Source organism: Microtus oregoni, unplaced genomic scaffold (assembly GCF_018167655.1).
Source record: "Microtus oregoni isolate MIOR12 unplaced genomic scaffold, Mior012 000009F_ref0000495, whole genome shotgun sequence".
In the NCBI taxonomy this organism is placed as follows: domain Eukaryota; kingdom Metazoa; phylum Chordata; class Mammalia; order Rodentia; family Cricetidae; genus Microtus; species Microtus oregoni.
This window is the reverse complement of record NW_024543068.1, coordinates 10,245,098-10,268,206: the sequence shown is the minus strand read 5'-3', so window position 1 is coordinate 10,268,206 and position 23,109 is coordinate 10,245,098. Positions and strand designations below refer to the sequence as shown.

The window sequence follows — 23,109 nt, the reverse complement described above, 5'->3', positions numbered from 1 at the left end:
AGAAGAAGCAGGCTATAAACATGATGTGCTGAAAAAAGGTACCACCATGTGATAGAGCATAGATAAGAAATGTGGGTTAGTTTAAGATGTAAGAGCTAGTTAGTAACAAGCTTAAGCTATTGGCTGAGCATTTATAATTAATAGGTCTCTGTGTGGCTATTTGGGAGCCCGCTGGCAGGACAGAGCTGACTGGTGGGACAGAGAAAGTCTGCCAACAAATCACTGCAAGAGTGCACCCTCTCTGTAGGGCAGGAGGAAAGGACGGACACCTGGAACTGGGCCATGTTCTAGGTATCACACTGGTTGATATCACACCACATCCTGTCTGCTGAGAAACTACTCTCACACCGTTTTGCTGCCAGGGTACTTTGCATAAGATAGAGGCAGCCTTCTGATTTCTGGTGACAATGAACAATACCACATAGAATGCATGTCCCACTGGCTGAGCCAGGAGCAAACTTTCTGAAAACCCTATGCCTCGGAAAGAAAGCCAGGCTCTTGGACATGCACCCCACTGTGAAACCAGTTTTGATTTTATTTTCAGGAGCTACTGAACAACTGAGAACACAGCTCACACTTACCGCAGTGATGACGTTTCCATCGTGCATGCTCACTGCCTCCTCTAGGAGCTGCAGCTTGTCCTGTAAGGAGCGGAACCGTTCTAGTGAGCAGACCTGCCGAGTAAGAACACAGAGAGTATGTAAGGGAGACAACTGCCCGTATTCCTTGGTCACCGGAGAGTGAGGGAAGGGCAACAATGAAAGGAAACAACCAGAGAGAACCTCTGTATTCACACACTGTTCTCTATGCTCTGTGAACCTGCAGGTCCCACCATACCCTAGTTCCATGTGATGCCCTGGAGGATGCTGATGCCTTCAAGTCTTGACCAAGCCAGCAGAGAATCTCTTTTTCTTCATGTGTAACTTTCATACAATAAAACTCACCCTATGCAAGTGTATAGCTCAGCTTTGAAAGTGCCTACATCCTAGTAGTCACGACAACAAAGATACAGAAAACTTCTATCACCCTTAAACAGTCCCTCTGTCCATGCTGACATTAATGCCCTCCTGTTCCTAACCCACAAAACACTCATCTGCTCTCCTAGAATTTCACACAAGAAAGACTATCACTAAATAATCAACTGATTTAAAAAAACAAAATAAAAAAAAAACTCCCAAATTTCAATGAGAAAAAGTCTTTCCAACAGTGCTAAGAAAGATTGGGATCTATATTTAAAAAGAAAACAATTAACCTCAACACTTATCCCACACCATGTAGAAAAATCAACTCTCTTTCTTGTGGGGTAAGAGCAGGTTTGAGAGAGGGCCTCCACTCTGCATCCCAGGGTAGCTTTATAGCTGCTATTTTCCTGCCCCAGCCTACTGAGTGCTAGCGTTATAGGTGTGCTCTACCACCATGGCTACGCTCATCCTCCACTGTTTCCCTTATGCTGGCGAAGCCACTCCAAACCCCAGAGAGTCAAAGATTTTGCAGCTCACTCCTAACTTGAATAGATTTGCTTTGCTCCTAAAAACCACTTCAACTCAGAAATGGGAACGGGAAAGGAAGTCAAGAAATCCTTCCTGTGGAATATGCTACTCACCTTGCCAAAGACTCCTATAAGAGTTTTCTCGTCAGTAGCCTTACCTTGCCCCTGCGGAGACGTCGCACTGTATCACTGGGGCTCCAGTCGTTGCTATAGTCCTGCAATATTAGCAGCACATGAATCATACATTAAGGGCTCTGACTTACTAGTGTACCAAATCTATGCCTCAAATTCAATCTTTAACCTATGGGAGAAATAGTCTATGGGAAAGAATTGTCACACTAATATTAAGATATAACTGAACTGAACATGATTGTTCACAACTATTATCTCAACACTTGAAAGACTAAGACAAGAGAATTCCTGTAAGTTCTGGACCAGTGTGGACTATCTGGTGAATGCCAGGCTCTAGCCTGGGCTACAGATGGAGACCAGATTTCAGAAAAACAAAATCAAGGTTGGTGACATGATTTTGCAGAGAGGTACTTGATGGAAACGTAATGACCCAGGGAGAGAACCAACTCCCTCAAGTTGTCCTCTGAGTGCCACATCCTGTACCTGGTATGTGGCCAACACATACATATACACACACACACACACACACACCATAAATAAATGTAATTTTACAACTAAGTAAGTATAGAGAGGAAAAAGGAAGAGAAATTCTGTAACTCACTCTGTATTCCCCCTTAGGCCTCCCCAGTTCTGGAGCATAACTTTTGGAAGGTGTGTCTGACAGAGCTGAAAAGGAACCAGAAACCAGTTTAGAAGGCACTGTGCACTGTTTCGTTTTCCTTTTTTTTTTTTTTTTTTTTTTTGGATTCTTTCAAAACAGGGTTTCTCTGTGTAATCTGACTGTCCTGGAACTCCCTCTGCAGACCAGGTTGGCCTCTTACTCACAGAGATCCACCTTCCTCTGCCTCTTGAGTACTGGGATTAAAAGCGTGCCCTACTACCGCCCAGCTATGCTGCCTGTTTCTTATCATTCTTTTCTCTCCTGCTTCCTTCCCACATTATATGTGCACGCATGCATGTGTGTGTGTCCAAGTACATGTGCAGGCATGTTTATGGCATACCAGAAGTGTGGAGGTCAAGAACAACTCTGAGATCAGGGAGCAAGTGCAGGTCAAGCAGCCAGGTGGTTTGAATAAGAACGGCCCCCATAGGCTCATGTATTTGAATGCTTAGTCGCCAGGGAGTGGCACTGTTTAAAGGATTAGAAGGATTAAGAGGTGTAGCCTTGTTGGAGGAAGTGTGTCAGTGAGGACAGGCTCTGAGGTTTCCAAAGCCCATGACAAGCCCAGAGTCTCTCTCTCTCCCTATGGATCAGGATGTCGTTCTCAGATACTGCTTCTCTCTCTCTCCCTATGGATCAGGATGTCGTTCTCAGATACTGCTTCTCTCTCTCTACCTATGGATCAGGATGTCGTTCTCAGATACTGCTTCTCTCTCTCTCCCTATGGATCAGGATGTCGTTCTCAGATACTGCTTCTCTCTCTCTCCCTATGGATCAGGATGTCGTTCTCAGATACTGCTTCTCTCTCTCTCCCTATGGATCAGGATGTCGTTCTCAGATACTGCTTCTCTCTCTCTCCCTATGGATCAGGATGTCGTTCTCAGATACTGCTTCTCTCTCTCTCCCTATGGATCAGGATGTCGTTCTCAGATACTGCTTCTCTCTCTCTCCCTATGGATCAGGATGTCGTTCTCAGATACTGCTTCTCTCTCTCTCCCTATGGATCAGGATGTCGTTCTCAGATACTGCTTCTCTCTCTCTCCCTATGGATCAGGATGTCGTTCTCAGATACTGCTTCTCTCTCTCTCCCTATGGATCAGGATGTCGTTCTCAGATACTGCTTCTCTCTCTCTACCTATGGATCAGGATGTCGTTCTCAGATACTGCTTCTCTCTCTCTACCTAAGGATCAGGATGTCGTTCTCAGATACTGCTTCTCTCTCTCTACCTAAGGATCAGGATGTCGTTCTCAGATACTGCTTCTCTCTCTCTACCTAAGGATCAGGATGTCGTTCTCAGATACTGCTTCTCTCTCTCTCCCTATGGATCAGGATGTCGTTCTCAGATACTGCTCCAGTGTCATGCACGCTTGGTGTGGGAGGTCCTTCTGTCTATGTGTTGCTCTTCTTGGTTAATGAATAAAGAAATTGCCTTGGCCTGTTGATGGGGCAAAACTTAGGTAAGCAGGGAGACAGAACTGAATGCTGGGAGGAAGAAAGGCGGAGTGGGAGAGCCATCATGGATCCGCTTCCAGAGTAAGACATGCTGCTGAATGTTTGCCGGTAAGCTACTGCCATGTGGTGATACAGAGATTAATAGAAATGGGTTAAAGTATAAGAGTTAGCCAATAAGAAGTTAGAGCTAATGGGCCAAGCAGTAATTTAATCAATACAGGTTTTGTGTGGCTATTTTGGTTATGGGCAGCTGGGACGAACAAAAGGCCCTTCCCTTGCAACACATGCTGCCATGTTTCCTGCCATGAATATAATGGACTAAATCTCGGAAACTGTAAGCAGCTGTAATGAAGTGCTTTCCTCTTATACTAGTTGCCTTCATCATGGTGTCTTTTCACAGCAATAGAACAGTGACTAAGACACCAGCCTAGATATAAGTTCCTCTACCCACCCACTGTGCTACCTACCCAATGAACCTCCTTCAAAAAAAAAACAAAACAACCCACCCGTTTGTCTCCTGGGACATCTCCATGGCCAAAGGTAGAACTCCGTTCTTTCCTGCCTGCAGCCCAAGCAGTCATCCCCGGCAATGAAGCCTATGTGACTTCTACCTCCTCGCGTAGCACCAGACACTTTCCCTAGGTTCAGAGGAAGTTAATCTACTCATCCAATTACCACCTGTTCCGTGATTCTCCAGGTTGTACCCTAAATAGCAACCAAGAAAAGGGGCTGAAGCTTACCATCAGACAGGGACTGGAAACTCCCAGGTCTAGTTCTGCCTGAGGGAAAGAACACAGCAGGAAGATGTCAACAGTTCAAGTCAGACCACCCATACTTGGTGAGGATATGGGGCACATAGAGCTTGACATACACTATGGAGAAGCAGGCTTTAGAAAGCTTTAATTCAGGGCTGGAGAGATGGCTCAGAGTTAAGAGCACTGGCTGCCCTTCCAGAGGACCAGGTTGATGCCCAGGAACCACATGGTGGCTCACAACCATGTGTAACTCCAGTTTGAAGGGCACCAACACCCTCTCCTGGCCTCCGTAGGCCTCAGGCATGCAAATGGTGCACAGACATATATAAAGGGAAAAACACTCATACAAATAAAAAACAAAATAAAATACAATAAAATCTTTTATTCAACTTCAGAACTCTGATGTCCTAGTAAAACAAGGGTGAGAGAGAAAAATTTTAAGTATAGTAAAATATACATAAAATTTACCACTTTCTTTGGTTTTATTGTGTGTCATCTTTTCGCAGGGGCCATGCTAATCTTCTCTATGTTGTTCAAATTTTAGTATATGTGCTGTCTAAACCAGCACAAAATTTACCACTTTCATAGATTTTTGTTATTGTTGTTTTTGGTTTTTCGAGACAGGGTTTCTCTGTAACTTTGGAACCTTTCTGGGAACTTGCTCTGTAGACCAGGCTGGCCTTAAACTCAGAGATCCTCTTGCCTCTGCCTCCTGAATGCTGGGATTAAAGGTGCGCACAACACCACCACCGCCCAGTGACTTTCAACATCTTCAAGTGTAGAATTTAGTGACATGAAGTATAATCACGCTGTCCTACAGTGACTCTCACCATCCCTGAGACTCTGCCTGTGAACAGTAATTCTCCACTCCCTCCACAAACTTGGACATTCTTGACAAACTTGCCATTCTACCTTCCGTATCCATCCATCCATCCATCCATCCATCCATCCAAATCTGATGGGAAAGCCTTGTTAACCAATTATCTATCTGTCTGTCTGTCTGTCTGTCTGTCTATCTATCTATCTATCTATCTGATGGGCAAGCCTTGTTAACCAATTATCTTTAAGAGGTGGGACCCGGGGGGGGGGGGGGGGGAATGTGGCGCATGGCCCAGGTATGCTCTCTCTGTGGCTCCCTCGCGGCACAGCTGAGCTTGGACTTCTCATTCCTGTTTTGTGAGTTTTTTCTCTTATAATACATAAAAATATAATTGTTTATCTTTTAGCTAGCCTGGTTATTTCCCAAATCGAGCTAACATCTATCAACATGAGTGGGGTTAATACAGTGTTTGCTCTTTTGTGGCTTATTGCACCCTGTATAATTTCCTAAAGTTCACCCCTATTATACACATATCTTTCATTCCCATTTAAGTAAGTCTGTTTTATCTGTATTCCATGTTTCACTTATCCTTTTAGTGCAGAAGGAACATATGCACTATTTAGATCTTTTTGGCTATTGTGAACAGTGTGTCTTCACACATTAGCATATAAACATCTGCTCAAGTGCCTGCATTTAGTTCGTTTATTAATTACCTAGAAGTGATAACTGGTTCAGATGCTAATTCTTTGGTCAACTTTTTAAAAACTGCCACACTAACACCCAAAGTGGCTGCACAGTTACACATCCCCACCAGGGACACACACAGGTTCCCTAGAGGATGGCGATAAAAGGCAGGGAGGAATATTGATCTAGGCAGTTTCTCTGGTACCTGACACAGGGCTGTCAATTTCATTTATGTTCTACACATGCTGAGGACTTCTCATTCCTCCCAGTTCTAGCACTAAGCTGCCTGCTCAGATGAGAACTCCAGCCAATGAAAACGGTAGCACGACCTTTCCTGATGAGTGAAGGACATCCCTGTCCCTCACCCACTCCTTACCTTTAAAGAAGCTGCTCAGGGAGTAGGCGGATGGAGGTTTGGGGAGCTGTGTGTAGAAACTGTTTCGGCCCTTTAGCTGGTCACGCCCCTCAGGGACTGACCCGCTATTCCCAGCAGTCTCTTTGATGGACCATGAGATGCCTGCAGGATGGTAAGAACTGAGTAAGTCTCCTCAACATCAGTCCTTGATACCCAATAGTCAACAAATCTAAGCCTATTCAAGAGACCCTGGTGTCCTGGCCAGCAGGAGATACAATCAAGTAGGCTAATCATTAGGATGAACAAATGGAAGGAGCTCCAAACAGCCCTCAGATACTGGGAAAGAGTTCTGCCTCTCCTGTTTCTTGAACAGTTACTAAAGTAACTAATTTAGTAGGTTAGGTGTGTGTTAGGTTGGGGCTTTTTCTAGTTCACTCTTTTTTTGTTTGCAGTTTTTTTTTTTTTTCAACACAGGTAGCCCTGGCTGTCCTGGAACTTACTTTGTAGACCACCTGCCCTCAAACTCAAGAGATCCGCCTACCTCTACCTCCCAAGTGCTGAGATTCAAGGCATGCCCGGCCAATTCCTTTCTTTGTTTTCAAATCATGCTATACTACCTAAACAGAGTCTATGAAGAAATTAAGTGGTATTGTATATTTAAAACGTGTTGGCTAAGGGCTGTAGTTCTGCTAACATGTTATGACTTAACAGCTCGTTTATTGAAGCTAACAGCTCCCAAATATGACCACATAAGGCCTAGGAATCTGCAGTGTTAACAAGGCCCCGTGAGTCTGAAGCAGCCAGTCAAGCACCCACTGCACAGCAGATCCAGTCACACAGGCATTACTGGTGCTTCTCCACGTGGCTCTGCCTGCTGCTAACGTCCGGGCTGACTGGCCGTCATTCCTGACAAGATCCCCTCGCAGGGTCTCTTCAGCTTACTTCCCACGGGTTCCCCAGTCCAGCTGACTCGCTCCAGGTCATCGTCATCGTCGTCATCCACGAAGTCTCGAAGGCTATTCACTGCCCGTTTGGATTCCTTTAACTGAAGAGGGACATAAAGCAGTCGTCTGGCCGTGCTCACTCTGTCCTGTCTCACCGCTAACTTAGTGAGTGCCAAAGACTATCTGTAGTCTAAATCCCACCTAGAAATCAAGTTGCATTGTAGACACCATTGTGGAGGTTCAATCACTTTTGAATTCTATTCATATTCTATCTACGATTTGTCTGCAAAATCTGAGTCTTACATCTCTAAAAATGACTATTTCCAAATAGGTCATTTTTCAAAAACAAGCTATCAAAGTGCAGGGGTGTGTGCCTCTGGTTCCAACTGCCAGGAAACAAAAGCAGGAAGATGCTTTGGGTCCAAGAATTTGTGATCACTCTAAGTAACATACAAGATTCCATCTTAAAAATAGCAATGATATAAACTGGGTGTGGCGGCAATGCCTGTAATCCCAGCACTCATGAGATAGAGGCAGCTATAATAAAAGACAAAAAAATAATCTTTTTAATAAAAAAAAAAAAACCTGGGTATGTGGATTCAGCAGCATACATTTTATCCCAGCACTCAAGAGATCAGCAGGGGCTGGAGAGAAGGCTTAGCGGTTAAGAGCACTGACTGTTCTTCCAGAGGTCCTGAGTTCAATTCCCAGCAACCACATGGTGGCTCACAACCATCAGTAATGAGATCTGGTGCCTGCAGGTGTACATGCAGGCAGAACTGTATACGTAATAAATAAATAAATCTTTAAAAAAAAGAGAGAGAGAGAGAGATCAGCAGATCTCTGTGATTTTGAGGCCAGCTAGGGTTATACGGTGAGACGCTATGACAGAAAGATGGGGCAAGCCGGGCGATGGTGGCGCACGCCTTTAATCCCAGCACTCGGGAGGCAGAGGCAGGCGGATCTCTGTGAGTTCGAGACCAGCCTGGTCTACAGAGCGAGTTCCAGGACAGGCTCCAAAGCCACAGAGAAACCCTGTCTCGAAAAACCAAAAAAAAAAAAAAAAAAAAGAAAGATGGGGCAAAAAGAAAAGAGAAAATGAAAGTAACAGGAACCTATAAGATGGCTATCAAGTAAAGGCATTTGCTTGCCACCAATCCTCAGGACCCACATGGTGGAAGGGACTGACTCCTGCGAGCTGTCCTCTGGCCTCAACACACAAACTGTGGCTCATGTGCATCCTCACACATAAATGCATATAATAAAAATTCTTTAAAAGTAGAAAAGGAGCCAGGTGGTGGTGGCGCACGCCTTTAATCCCAACACTCAGGGGGCCGAGGCAGGCAGATCTTTGAGGTCAAGCAAGCCTGGTCTACAGAGCAAGTTACAAGACAGCCAGAGCTGTTACACAGAGAAACCCTGTTTCGAAAACAAACAAAAAAGAGTTAAAAGGGAGACAGAGGCAGGAAGATCAGAAGTTCAAGGTCTTCATCAACTATCTACCAAATTTAAGGTTAGCCTTGGTTACATGAGACCCTGTTTCAAAAAAAAAAAAAGATAGTAATAACATCAAAAAATTTTAATCACATGAATAAAAGATTTGTAATTTTTTAAAAAGGTAATTGTAAGGATAAAGTCAGCTCTTTTTTAAGGGCTTCTCTCTATGAAGGCTGCTAATTTTAATCTAGTATGTGTGCATGTATGTATCATGTGTGTATACAGGTACATTCATTCCACTACAAAGAAGGACAGGTGGTGGTAGCTAGCTTTATGTAAGCTTCACACAGGTTAGAGGCACTTGGGAAGAGGGGACCTCAGCTGAGAAGATGCCCCCACCCGACTCGCCTTTGGGCAGTGCCAGCCCTGGCTGGGCTGAAGGTCATGGGTGCTACAAGAAAGCAGGCTAAGCAAGCCGATAAGCAGAGCTCCTCTGCTTCAGCTTCCGCCTCCAGGTTCCTGCACTGACGTCTCTCGGGGATGGAGTGTGACCAGAGAGCTGAGAGTTGAAGTAAGCCATTTCCTGACTTCCCTTTGGTCACATTTGTCACAGCGACAGAACCTCACCAAGCAAGACGACTTTAAGGAGTCGGTTCTGGAGACTAAACTCAAGTCACTGGGCTCGTGGCAAGCACCTTTCCTGACTGAGTCATCTCATAGGCCACTATATGTTCAGATTTTGAAGGTAACCAAAAAGCCTATACATTATAAGTTTGGTCTTCAGGACAGCCCTATGAGGAGGAAGTAGAACCTAAGAGGTAGAGCCCCCATGCTGCACGCTGTCCTATTTCTCTTTGCTTTCTGGCTGAGGCAAACAGTTTGTTCTACCATGCGATTGCACCATGATATGCTGCCTATCCCAGGTCCAAAGCACAGAGCTACCCACCATATCAAGAGCCTTGAAAACTGAGCTAGGATGGGGCTTTTCTAGGCATTCATTGATGATCTTAAGTCATTCGTGTAGGGTAGGATGCCGATGCAGGCTTTTCTGAAGATCTACCTAACATTCTGAGCCTACTGGAGAGCAGAAGCTTTAGAGAGGCACCCGAGAGGAAGTTATGCCTCTTAGCACTTGTGGACACCTACCTGTGAGAGCTCATCATCTTCATCGTCAAAAGTGAAAGCCTTGAACTTGGAGCTGTTCCAATACTCCTCCTCATCACCCTTTGTCCGGCTCATCTGGAGGGAAAGGAAGGCAGGTGTAGGTCCCTTCTGGATCTCTCCAGAAACTGTTACACTACTAACTGCTCCCAGAAATAAGGGATGTAGGAAAGAATCTGGCAGAGTACCTGCCACAGAGGCCAGATTCATCAGATCATGTTATCAGACACAAACATTCATACTCTAGTTCAAGTACTCTCAGGTGTTATGAGAACTATAAAAAGGGCAAGACATCATCTTCCTCCTGAAGGATCACATGACAGCTCGGGTACCCAAGCAAAGGGGATGTGATAAGAGAAGCAGACGCTCTAAGGATTCACCATAGTTTTGCCGAACATACAAAGATCAGCCAAAGCTTGCCCAAATGGAACAAGTAAATTCATGTATTAACAAATATTTATACCGAGTGCCACCTCTGAGACACCCTTCTAGGCTCTGGAAAGATAGTTGATCACAGCTAACGAATGTCCCTCTCTCCCTGTATGCTGTTTAAGTGCCTGCCACAAATGAAGGGAAAACAACTAAAAGAATCAGAATTATCTTGCCTGTATCACGAAGTCATGAGTATTTTATTAATCATGTGGTCAATTATGGGGCCAATTTTTGGGATCACGACCAAGGAAAGAAAATAAATAATACTAGCCAAGAGATTCCAAATTCTTCTTATAACTGTTCTAAAATTAGGTGAAAACAAGTTCTTTTTAACTAAACTTGGTAAAAGTGGGTACTGTGGTTTAACCCAATAATCAAAACTCCACAGCACCTGATAGGGTCTCAAAGTCAAAAGGCCAATGGCTCTGTTTCTGAGCCTTGGAGGAATGCTATCTTGCCTTACTGACTTATAGTAAAAAATAAACAGTATTTAGAAAACCTAACAAAATGCCTAGCAGCTAATAAACACTGGACCTTACAACTTTTAGGCATCCAATACCTTACTGACATCTCCTCGTGTGAAATGGGACAGCAGGCATAATTCCGCCTTATTAAGAACAAGGACTAAACTAGAAAAAAGGGCAAAGTCTTACTGCCTGACAGAAAGCTAATGTGTCCACCATTAGCTTTTATTACTTAATCTTAAATGGTACCTAAGACAAAACAATTTTTTTTTTTTTTTTGGTGTCTGTTTTTCGAGACAGGGTTTCTCTATGTAGAACTTTCTCGCTATGTAAACCAGGCTGGCCAAGAACTCAGAGATCTGCCTACCTCTGCCTCCCTAGTGCTGGGATTAAAGGTGTGCACCACCACTGCCCAGCTAAAACTAGAGACATTTATTTATTTATTTATTCATTCATTCATTCATTCATTTATGTGCAGTGGTGGGAATTTAACTTTGGGCCTCACACCTTTTAGCAAAGCATTCTACCAAAAAAAAAAAAAAAAGTTTAAAAAGCAATCCTCGCCGGGCGGTGGTGGCGCACGCCTTTAATCCCAGCACTCGGGAGGCAGAGGCAGGCGTATCTCTGTGAGTTCGAGGCCAGCCTGGTCTACAAGAGCTAGTTCCAGGACAGGAACCAAAAGCTACGGAGAAACCCTGTCTCGAAAAATCAAAAAAAAAAAAAAAAAAAAAAACAATCCTCAAAATTTAGAGAAATTCTAAAGCAGGCCACAAATACTGAAGATGTGTGTAGAACATGTACGTGTCTCTAGCATGTGTGCAATTTCATAAATACCTCTGTCATTCATTTGTCTTCAGAGCAGTCCGAAAAGGTAGCCCTAGGAGACTCCCACTGACCAGGAAAACAGCTTTCCTAATCACTCCGAGTCCCAACTACAGCCCAGGTTCTTCTGTCTTTCATGCCTCTTCTACCTTTTTTTTTTCACTCTTAGGAAAACTACAGCAGATCTTTACAGTGGTCCTACGAATAAACAAGGAATGTGTCTAACAAAACAATATTCCACAAGATAATTTTTAGAACCTTTAACCAGACTACAGCAGTGGATACGGGCAATGGATAGATACCCTGTATCAATCGGTACTTCTAGCGGCAAAAAGAGACTGGACTGTGGTTTATCTGGCAAGTAAAACAGTAACAATCTAATGATTTTAAGAAGGCGTAAAGCAATCCTGTACAATGTTCAGAGTGATCAAAAAGGGTGCTTCAACGGGATTTAAAATGTTTCCGAGGTTTGATCTTGTCACCGGTACCTGAGGGTCCACAAGGGAAGGGAGACAGATCATTAGGAAAAAACAAAAACAAAACCCCACAACCAGGCGCTCTTTGCCTGGGGGCACTGTAGATAGCAGCTACTAGAAGCTAGGCTAGCTTTTAAGGCGGATGATTAAGAACAGAGACCTGAGAAGCTGGGCGACAGAGGAACGTCCAGAAAGCCACGCGTCTACGACAACGCCAGAGCCTGTAGGGTCCTTGGGAGAGGACACGCTCGTTCAGAACCAAATGCTGCGTTCTCAACTGGCTGCTGAGGCTCGCTGGCAGCTCCAGCTCCGAACATACTAACTCCCAAGAATGATCCCGACCAGAAGAATCAGGTCGGTAGTGAGAATGTAGAGACGCCTCAGAGAAGACAGGAAAAGAATAAGGATGCGGAAAGGGTGGGTTCAACTAGACACGCGGCCCAGACAGGGGCTTCGGACACCCTCACCTCTTCCAGACCGAGCCCTCCCTTTCAGGACGGCGCCAGGCTCAGCCACCGGACCAGCTCTTCTAAACAGGCTAAACCGGGGCCGAAGGGGACAGTCGCGAGAGGGGCTGAAGAAGGTGAAAGAGCCGTAAAGCATCCTGGAAGTTGTAGTTCCGTGGCCTCTGTCATCCTTCCGCTCTCCCGGTGGGCTGCGGGGCTTCTGGACTACCATTCCCAAAAGCACTTTGCGCATCGCGCTAGGTCATTTCCTTTACTTTCAGCGTGACCTTCCGCAATTATCGGCAGGATCGTTTAACAAAACTACAAATCCCAACAGGCTCAGCAGGGTCGACTTAGGTCCTGAGGAAACAATGAATCGAATATTTTGTGTCCCTGTCGGTGAGGATACTTAGTTTGAGGGCTTAGACTTCAGGGACTTCTGTTTAAAATAAACAGAGAGTTAGAACTCCAGAAGTTACAGAACCTACGGTTCGGGGAACCGGAACGGAAGTACCTGGTAGGAACGAGGAGGAGCCGGAAGTTAAGGCGGGGAGGGGGTGGGGGTGGAGGGAAAAGCAAGCCAGGAGGTGCTGCTGCCGCTTCTAGTAGTTTCCAGGCGCTGCCGGGCGGCTGGGACCGAGCGGTCCTGAGGCTGTGGCTGCGGCTGCTTGGGAGCTGGTAGCGGTGCGATAAGTGAGCTGATGGCCAAGTGGGGTGAGGGAGACCCACGCTGGATCGTGGAGGAGCGGGCGGACGCCACCAACGTCAACAACTGGCACTGGTAAGGGCCAGCAAGACAGGCCGCAGGAGCACTGTTACCAGGCTAGGGTTTGGGGTTGCCTGGAACCTTGGCGAGTACAGATCTGGGGCCCAAACAGCCCTGCCCCAGGGTTGGGCGTGGGTCCTTCCTTGTAGCAGGGGTCCTCTCCATCCCTCGCCACCATCGCGGTGTTGGGGCGAGGGGTTCGCCATAGACCGCTGAGTCCCAAAGGAGGAATTTCAGAGCGAATAGAACAGAGCGCCCTAGTTGCCGCATCCAGGCTGAGCCCGGAGATACTTCCTACACGTGGCCGCGGCGTCCTTGAGATCTAAACCCTTACCGATTGTGTTGGGAGACTGCTGGGGAGGTCTCGAGCCCCAGGCGCGGTAGTTACTGTTTTGTGGGTTGCCGTGAAAGTAAAAGTCATAGGGGACTGTGCCTCAGTCCATCGGGAGAAGCCTTGGAACGTGAGCTGCAGGGCGCTTGGAGCTTCGGGATGCTGAACGCGATGCAGGCTCTCACCCGGAACTGTTAAGTTCTGTTGTAACTCCAGGTTGCCGAGCAGTCACGATTTTACAGCCTAGGTGTTCTTAGAAGCCTTCTTATCTTTATGAAAACTCCTAGAAGCAAGGTTACTCAGAGCGCTACTGAACTTTACTCAACTGTATTTTTTTGTTTTACTCAATTGCTGCTTCGTTTGCTTACATCACTTTAATAGAGGGGTAAAGAATTGATTTTCGCTGTCTTTTTTTTTTCTGACCCTGCCTCAAGACTCTTAACAGTACTTGACCTGATTTTTCTTGTGGACTTTGTGGCACAGTCTAGATGGCATAGAATGTGTAGGGCATTTAAAGCAGTCTGAGTACGACGGGCGCGAAAACAGTGCTAATGAGACTAGCATTATTGGTTTTTATTTACTGGGGCTCTTAGCGACATGCTTGCTGTCTTTTGCTCTCCTGGCTTCAGCAGTATGGGCACAGCTTTCCTCTTGGCCAGATGGGGGCGCCATGTTAACAATCAAGGCTCATCCTCCTGAGACGGGAAGAACCGACTTAACTCTGGTTTGTACAGCACCTGCCTTTGTCGACGGCTCACCACCCCCTGGCTTCCCCAGATGGCCTGTTTGTGAACATGCTGGGGTAGAATTTAGGGGGTTTGATGTTGTTGTTCTTTTCTGCTTCCTTTAACCTTGCACGCCTTGCTGCCTGGAAAGTCTTCCCTCCCTTGCCTGCTATAGCTCTGCTTCTGTTTTGCAGGACGGAAAGGGATGCTTCAAATTGGTCCACAGAAAAGCTGAAAACTCTGTTCCTGGCAGTCCGAGTAGAAAATGAGGAGGGCAAGTGTGAGGTGACGGAAGTGAACAAGCTTGATGGAGAGGCATCCATTAACAACCGGAAAGGCAAACTTATCTTCTTCTACGAGTGGACCATCAAACTCAACTGGACAGGTAAGGACCAGCCAGGCGTCGGAGGCCAGAGAAGCTCCGTCTCCACTGCTCTTAGCTTACTGAAAGGAGAAGACAGTGCTGCTTTGGAGGAAAGCCTGGTGGGGTGATACGTCTTTGGACCTGTTCTGCCTTAGGATTCATAAGGTGATAGAGGCTCAGGCTGGTTTATTTTGTGTTTGTCTTATGAATGATTTAAAGAGGGGGGGGGTTTCATTTATTTTCTTTTAGCTGCGGTCACTTTCTAACTCCAGTGCGAATCTTGATATGTTAGACCACTGTATTATTGTAGCTGATGAGTAAATGTTATTTGGGGCTGTTTTACTCTCTTCTGATTTCATGTCCTTTCTGTGATATCCTTAAGGGAAAAAAAATGGAGCCGTATGAAATATTTTCCAAGTGAATAGTAAAGAGGATGAAAGTAGATCTGTCTGTGATTTTTTTGTTTTTACAAAACATATCTAAAGTAGTGTGGTCCAATCACAGGGAGGGCACATTTTTCATGCAACAAGAAAGTATAAAGTTAAAGGAAGCAGAAAAGAACAATAATGACTAGAAACTGTCTAATTCTACCCCAGCATGTCCACAGACAGCCCATCTGAGGAAGCCAGGGGTTGGTGAGCTGTCAACAAAGGCAGGTGCTGTACAAACCAGTGTTTCCTTCGAGTCTGGGGAGGATGAGCCTTGATTGTTAACATGGCGCCCCCAACTGGCCAAGAGGAAAGCTGTGACCATCTTGTCCAGTCTCCTTTTTATATAACATACTGATAAATTGAGGCCTAGAGATGTAGAGTAAGTTTTGTCATAGTTAATGTGTGCTCCTAAAAATTAGTGCACGTCAGTAAGAAGCCCCAAAGTTTATAAAGAGGATGGGATTAGGGATACAGTTCCTGATGGGTAGTGGTGGTGCTCACCTTTAATCCCCGCAGTGGATCTCTACAGAGCAAGACCCAGGACACCCAGAACTACATAGAAAAACCCTGCAAGGGGGAGCAGGGGTGTGGTGATCCATGCCTGTAGTCCCACGAATGGGGAAGCTCAGGTAGAAAAATGGCTGTGAATTCTAGAGGGCAATAAATACACCATTCAAAAAAAGTCATCGGTGATACTTTTTTTTAAAATATTTATTTATTTGTTTATTATGTGTACAGTATTCTTCCTGCAGGCCTCATTACAGATGATTGTGAGCCACCATGTGGTTGCTGGGAATTGAACTCAGGACCTTTGGAAGAGCAGGCAATGCTCTTAACCGCTGAGCCATCTCTCCAGCCCCCGGTGACACGTTTTTAAAATAAAGAAATTGGGGTGGAGAGACAGGAGTTTGGTTCCCAGTACCCACGTCATACGAGTCACAGCCACCTGTGACTCCTTCAGAGGGATCTGATGCCTCTGGCCTCAGGGGTCTCTCATCAGGCGCATGCGCACACATAAAATTAAAATACGGAAACTAAGAATTGATACCAGAATTCTACATGTGATAAGTATGAAATAGATGCATGCTGGAATAGGATGGTGTTTTCTTTGAGAGTTCCTCCTGTTCGTGGGCATCACAGGAATGGATGGCAGCTTGAGGGCTCCTGGGAGGTCGTGGAAGGGAGGTCTTCTGAGACAGAAGGATCATTACACCAAGGACACATTTCCTGACAGATGTTTTGAGATAAGAGCTTTTTTTTTTTTCTGTAAATCTCCACCTGCGTATAGTTGTCTCTGTCCACTTCTTGTTTCTCAATGATGATCTCAGCTAGAAGCAAATATGAAATGGCTGTAATCAGTCATATTGATAAATAAATGCTTATTTTCAGAGCAGGTGTTCTGACAGAACTGAGCTAGTGGCTACCCAGACAGGAGCTGGGCTGCTGCTCTGTTTGTGTAGCTCCCAGTACCATGCTGTGGTAACCCATTATTTCTCTCCAATAATGGGGTGAGAAAAGACATTGGGGTGCCGTTGATTGTTTCTGGCATGTGGCATTCATTGAGAATAGAGGGGCCCTTAGAATGGAGGTTTAGGAGAAGCCTAAGTGGACAGTGTTCTGGCAGGACATTCCCTGCATAGGAGGAGGCTGCTAATGGAACTGCGTTACTTTCGACAGGTACCTCGAAGTCAGGAGTGCAATACAAAGGACATGTGGAAATCCCCAACTTGTCTGATGAAAACAGCGTGGATGAAGTGGAGGTTTGTGTTTCCTATCTCCTTGTCCGAGTCCTCCCTGTCTGTAGTCTCATGAGAAAAGTGGTCCGTCCCTCGCTGAGTCCCTTCTGCAGACGAGGGTCTAACTGTGATGCTTTTGGAAACTCTGGAGAAACTTGTACCTAGTCAGTATCTCTGCTTTAGCTAGGGAAATGGGTTCTAACATTCGCCTTCTCTGCCCTGGAGAAAGGAGTTGAGAAGAAATATTGTTAGGGATTGTACAGATGTGGCCGCTCTCCGCCTTTCCTTTGGAAATGTCCACAGTTCCGAGATTGCTCAGCCCTCACGTTCATGATAGTGTCCCTCAAGTCATTCATCGCCTCCCTTTGCTCTCTCTCTCAGATTAGTGTGAGCCTTGCCAAAGACGAGCCTGACACAAATCTCGTGGCCTTAATGAAGGAAGAAGGGGTGAAACTTCTAAGAGAAGCAGTGGGGATATACATCAGCACCCTCAAAACAGGTATCTCCTTTAGAAATCTGTCTGAGGCTTCTCTTCCACTGCCAGACCTGACTGGGGACCTGGACGGCCCTCCCCCGGCAGATGATGGAGGGGCGGTATTTTAAAGTTGATCTAAAAGCTCCGAGGTAGTGGAAGATCGTGAGCTGTGTGGTCTTAGTTTTGGCTGTTAAGCTCTTGTGTGGCTGACCCAAGAGAGATGCTCTGAGAGTCTAAAAGATGGTCCCCAAAGGCAGTGTAAAATATTGCAGTGATCTCTTAGAGAGTGGAAGCCGCTGATACGATAATTCTGTTAGAGTAATATTAGAATGTGTGGTTAGGTTACATATACTAGCGAAACTTCACCTTGAACCTTAACTTTTTAATGTGGCCACTGGAAAATTTAAATTACATTTGAGTCTCACACATTTCCATCAAACAGCTACGATCTCAAGACTTTTAGAATGATCCTGGACTGCTGCTGGTCCTCCTCCTCCAGGAACTTGGCATGGTTAGAGGCAAAGGGTTAGCCCAGATGTCATGGGGACTCTGTCTCTACCACATCTTCTGATCTTAGTATTGGCATTTATATCATGACCAGCCTTGAAGTTGATCGTTTTTAGTGAGAATGAAGGCTCTGGTGTTGTGACTAGTGAGTCTCTTGTATAGAAGAAACTGAAAATGTTGTAATGTTTCCGTTTTCATCAGGGGTTTAAGCTTTTTAAGGTAATGCTGCTGTATTCTGTGCACTTAGATAATCTGTCAGGCATAAACTAAGAGTAGAGATAAGAGAATACAGGCTTTTTCGTAACTCTGGTTATGACAGCTGTGTTTGTCTCAAGTCCTAAGAAATGAATATGATTTTGTCTTTGCAGAGTTCACTCAGGGCATGATTTTGCCCACAGTGAATGGAGAGTCGGTAGACTCAGTGGGTCAGCCAGCACCAAAAGCTGAGGTGTGCAAGGTAAGCAGCATTCCCAGGTGATAGGGTAAGTCTGCAGAGGGAGATGAGTGGCCACCTCAGCTTTTCTGTGTCCCTGACTCCAAAGCCAGAGTACCCTGTGGATGTGCTTTTCTTTTCTTTTCTTTTTTTAAAAGAGAGACTGTACTATGTAGCTTTCCATCTGTGTATAACCTGGTACCCTTTTATTCTTGCATGTTTATTCGATTTCTGTACATGTCTGTATGTTCCCCAAGTGCCCCGGCCACCAGAAAGGGGTGTCAAATCTCCTTACACTGCAGGCAGTTGTGAGCCACCTAGTGTGCGTGCTGGGAATGGAGGCTGAGACCTTTCCAATACCACAGTGTTCTTAACCACTGAGCCGTCTCTCCAGTCACCTATCCTCTTATTATTGCTGATAGTGGACCCCAGAGCAGAGAGAAGCCATCAGGGATGTGGAGTGTGACGTTTGATTGCACTTAGGACCAGTCAGCTGCTCTTAGCATAATTTCTAACTGGGGAGTTGGCATTTTGTACTTTGTTTTTGTTGTTGATGTTTTTGTTTTTTGAGGCAGAGTTTCTCTGTAGCTTTGGAACCTGTCCCAGAACTCGCTCTGTAGACCAGACTGACCTCATACTCAAAGTGATTCACCTGTCTCTGCCTTCCGAGTGCTGGGATTAAAGGCATGCACCACCACCCGGCCATTTCAGTTTGTTAAGGATCTCACGTAGGGTTAGACTGCTAACTTTATGCATCAGGAAACTGATTCATCGCATTCTGCTTGTGGAGCAAGTACATGTTTTATCTAGAGCTAGATCCTGTGGTTCTGACTGAGCTCTTGGTTTAGAATCCTGCATCCTTTGTCAACAAATACAGTGAAGAACTTGCCAGAAAGAGCTGCATCCAGCTTGCTTGCTTTTTCTCCTTTCCCCTCATTTCCCTTTTTCTCTTCCTTTCTTTTCTGGCTTTGTCTTTCTGTTCTTTCTTTTTCTTCCTTTCCTTTCTTACACAAGGGGCGAATCCCAGGACCTTGTGTGTGGAGCATCTCCTCTACTGATGAGCTGTGCCCTCAGCTTGCCTGTCCAGTTATCTCAGGGTACTTCTGTCTGAGAGTTACGAGTTACACTGAGCTCTGAAATGCCTAACTTTGATTTGTCCTTTGTCTGGTAGCTTTTGTGATATGTACAAGAGGACTTGTTCTTCCTAGGGGCTAGAGAGATGGCTGAGTAATTAAGAGTATTCCCTGCTCTCAGGGAAGCAGTGATCTCTGCAGGCACCACCTGTGGCGTATATTCACACACACATACACTTTTAAGGTCGTAGAGTGGAAGTCCTCACTAAGGATGTTTCTGGAAGAGTTCTCCTGTGACTAAAGCAAATATGTGCACATTAAATTCCCTTAACCACTTTGAGTAATTAGCTTTGGAGGTGCAGGCTTCTGTGAGAGTGAATGAGTTGTCCCTGCAGCTGTGTTGGATTGAGATGTCACCAGCTCTAAAGTGACCCCTTTCACTCCTTTCATAGGCTAAGTCTGCTCCTTCAAAAAGCCAGGCCAAGCCTGTTGGTGTCAAAATCCCCACTTGTAAGATCTCCCTTAAAGAGACCTTCCTGACCTCACCAGAGGAGCTCTATAGAGTGTTTACCACCCAGGAGGTGAGTGAGTGTCCATCCTCCCAGGCCTCCGCCTGCAGGGCTCTGCTGATGAGCGAATGGCAAGGCCTCTTGACAGCAGCAGGGGCGAAGGGCGCTTTCACACTTAGAGTTTTTCTGTTGGTGCTTGTCGGGGTCTGTTAGAATTGGGGGTGGGATGGGGTGTAGCCCAGTGACAGAGCACTTGTGTATAAGGCCCAAGTTGAAGCTATAGCCCTGGAAGGAACATAAGGAAAGGAAAAGTATGTGCCTTTTCCTGAGGTCCGAGCCTACTCCGTAGAGGACCAGAACAAAGGGAAACCAAAGCGTTCTCCAGGGAAGCGTTGAGGAGTTGGTGTGTGCCGTATCCCATTGAGAGCCATGCATCTTCCCCCAATTCCTGCTTCCCCGCAGCTGGTGCAGGCCTTTACCCATGCTCCTGCAGCCTTAGAAGCAGACAAAGGTGGGAAGTTCCACATGGTTGATGGCAATGTCACCGGAGAGTTTACTGATCTGGTGAGTAATCCCTGCCTCTTCCCAGCTTGTCACCGCCATTCAGTTAGTTTTATGGGTAAAACTGATCTGTGATACTTTTCAAACAGTGCTGGAATTTGAGTTTTCTTGTAAGTAACACAGTCTCACACAGGCAGGTGGTTTGCCTAGCTGGGTGGCTGGGTGCACTGCAGTGCCTCACTAGACTGGGCTCCTTGGTTATTTCAGGTCCCTGAGAAACACATTGCTATGAAGTGGCGGTTTAAGTCATGGCCAGAAGGTAAGCAATGCTCGCTGCCCTCATCCCCAAACACTGCAATCTCCTGGTTTAAACCTGTCCAGGAACTCTGGATCTGAAACCCTTTCCCATAGGGCACTTCGCTACCATCACCTTGACCTTCATTGACAAGAATGGAGAGACAGAGCTGTGCATGGAAGGCCGGGGCATCCCTGCTCCTGAGGAAGAGCGGACGCGGCAAGGCTGGCAGCGGTACTACTTTGAGGGCATCAAACAGACCTTTGGCTATGGCGCTCGCTTGTTTTAGGGCCAGCAGCAGGGTTCCAGCTGTTTGACACTTCAGTCCAGCCCGCTCGTGATGGGCTTGTGATCACAGGATTGCACCATCCCAGCTGCTAACTTGGGGCTGGGGTCCCCCTTCCACATACACCTTGGGTTTGTGCATGTTTTCTGCTGGGTGGGATCCAAGGGTGAGTTCTCTTTTATGTGTACATACGCTAAATAAACAGAATTTTAAAAGCATGCATTTCTTTTTTTTTTTTTTTTTTTTTTTTTGGTTTTTTGAGACAGGGTTTCTCTGTGGTTTTGGAGCCTGTCCTGGAACTAGCTCTTGTAGACCAGGCTGGTCTCGAACTCACAGAGATCCGCCTGCCTCTGCCTCCCAAGTGCTGGGATTAAAGGCGTGCGCCACCACCGCCCGGCTAAAAGCATGCATTTCTTAAAATTGGTGTTTACTGGGAGCCTGGTGTTGAGTTCCTTGAAGGTTTTGAATTTGAACAAATACAAGTGGTTTGAAGCCTCCATTCTGCAAAGAGAGCTGGGTGCTATATAGTATACTCCTGTAATCCCAGTACTCAGGATGTGAAGCAGGATTAGGAGTTCAAGGCTAGCCTGGGCTATATGAGACCCCATCTTGAAAAAGTTGTGGGGCTGCAGAAATGACTCAGTGGTTAAGAATGCTAGCTATTCTTGCAGAGAACCTGGGTTCAATTCCCAGCACCCACATGGCAGGGAGTGGGTACCAAGAAGGTGGAGATGGGTCTTGGGCTCTGATCCCTCTGCTAGGAGGTGACCACAGGTGCGGGTTGTATATAGAGATGAAGGTGACCAGTGGTGGCTTTATAGAGAGCTACTGTGTCCAAGACATAACAGTATGCTTTCATTGTCTGACTTCCGTAAAGCCCTGTCACTCATAAGACTTAATCTTTGAATTTTTTTTTCCTTTTTGTTTTAGTATTGAGGCAGGATATTGCTGTATAACACAGGTTGGCCTTGAACTAGAGGCATACTGCCACATAATCCTTTTAATGTATGTTAGCATATACTTGCCTCTGGCTTAGCTTAAGAGTCCAAATCCAAGCTGGGCAGTGGTGGCGCATGCCTTTAATTCCAGCACTTGGGAGGCAGAGGCAGGCGGATCTCTGAATTCAAGACCAGCCTGGTCTACAAGAGCTAGTTCCAGGACAGGCTCCAAAGCAACAAAGAAACCCTGTCTCAAAAAAACAAAACAAAAAGTCCAAATCCAACAGCCAGTACTGAACACGGCTGAGATTTGTAATGCAGACTACAACCTAGAGCTAGTGCTAACCTTGTGTCTACTGTCTTGCCGTGTTCATCCCCGGAGAATTCAGCTGTATCCAGTATTTTAAATATCCCTTGAGTAGAATTTCACCCAGAAAAGAGGAAGATATCAGTGTCCTTTTGGGAGTATAGGTGTACTGAGCTCCAGGCCAAGTGCTGGGCATCCTTTTTAGTGGGGTCCACGTGGCAGGAAAAGAGAACCGCCTCAGCTTGCCCACACTCCAGCATGACTCAGCGCTCTGCAAATCATCTACTCCCCAGGCAGTGATGAGGCCTGCCAGCTAATCCTATATGACTTGGCAAAATCTTAAAGCTAAAATCAGATCATCCTGACTTACTCAGGTAAGTGCTAGACTTTTCTGGCATTGCACTTGACAGAGACCTGGGACCCCACCTTAAATTGGTGAGTCCATTTTGTTTTGTTTTGTCTTGTTTGTTTTTTGAGACAGGATTTCTCTGAAACAATACAGTCCTGGCTGTCCTGGAACTCTTTAGACCAGGCTGGTCCTCTGCCTCCCAAGTACTGGGATTAAAGGTGTGCGTCACCTCTGCCTGAAGTGAGCCTTTTCTAATACAACACAAAAAGCTGGAGCCCCGCCTCCTCTGTCTCTCAGTAGAGAAAGATGTGAAGCAATGATGACACCTTAGTAACATATGACACACCAGTGTGCCTGTCGGGTGACATAGCCCCAGTCAGCCACTGTCACAGGAAACAGCCTTCAGATCCCAAGATGTCCATAGTCAAAACTAAAACCATGGACTTTTCCTAGTCAACATGGCAAATGTCCTTGTCTATAAAAATGGACCTAAAGCCGGGCAGTGGTGGCGCATGCCTTTAATCCCAGCACTCAGGAGGTAGAGGCAGGAGG

The 23,109-nt window shown here is 45.9% G+C and overlaps 2 protein-coding genes and 1 non-coding gene across 5 annotated transcripts in view; 1 reads left to right on the top strand and 2 right to left on the bottom strand.

Moving 5' to 3' along the window:
• Positions 1–12,657, bottom strand: part of Vipas39 (VPS33B interacting protein, apical-basolateral polarity regulator, spe-39 homolog) — a 28,924-nt gene extending 16,267 nt beyond the window's left edge. Inside the window, exons 1-9 of one of the 3 annotated variants that reach the window (XM_041658602.1) lie at positions 12,553–12,629; positions 11,622–11,807; positions 9,877–9,969; positions 7,292–7,394; positions 6,371–6,511; positions 4,476–4,514; positions 2,223–2,287; positions 1,648–1,704; positions 582–674 (exon numbers count right to left, since the gene is read on the bottom strand). In XM_041658602.1, coding sequence (XP_041514536.1) covers positions 582–674; positions 1,648–1,704; positions 2,223–2,287; positions 4,476–4,514; positions 6,371–6,511; positions 7,292–7,394; positions 9,877–9,969; positions 11,622–11,630 — 600 coding nt within the window. In that variant the 5' untranslated portion in view covers positions 11,631–11,807; positions 12,553–12,629. The other 2 variants (XM_041658603.1, XM_041658605.1) reach the window with 2 other exon arrangements.
• On the bottom strand, positions 4,950–5,058 carry LOC121452648. Its single transcript, XR_005974892.1, has one exon. It is a non-coding gene; the product is annotated as a U6 spliceosomal RNA (small nuclear RNA).
• A 424-nt stretch (positions 12,658–13,081) lies between the features above and the next one.
• Ahsa1 (activator of HSP90 ATPase activity 1) lies at positions 13,082–21,181 on the top strand. The gene is made up of 9 exons (XM_041658382.1): positions 13,082–13,312; positions 14,548–14,738; positions 16,826–16,908; positions 17,266–17,383; positions 18,235–18,323; positions 19,825–19,953; positions 20,344–20,445; positions 20,650–20,701; positions 20,794–21,181. Exons 1-9 carry the CDS (start codon positions 13,233–13,235, stop codon positions 20,964–20,966), a joined length of 1,017 nt encoding a protein of 338 aa, XP_041514316.1. The 5' UTR covers positions 13,082–13,232; the 3' UTR covers positions 20,967–21,181.
• The last annotated feature ends 1,928 nt before the right edge of the window (positions 21,182–23,109 follow it).

Bases quoted from the DNA above. Each gene is read 5' to 3' on its own strand.
- Ahsa1 (XM_041658382.1), top strand. From the start codon at position 13,233: ATGGCCAAGTGGGGTGAGGGAGACCCACGCTGGATCGTGGAGGAGCGG. The intron at 14,739-16,825 runs GTAAGGACCAGC...TACTTTCGACAG, and splicing joins CATCAAACTCAACTGGACAG to GTACCTCGAAGTCAGGAGTG. The intron at 16,909-17,265 runs GTTTGTGTTTCC...TCTCTCTCTCAG, and splicing joins ACAGCGTGGATGAAGTGGAG to ATTAGTGTGAGCCTTGCCAA.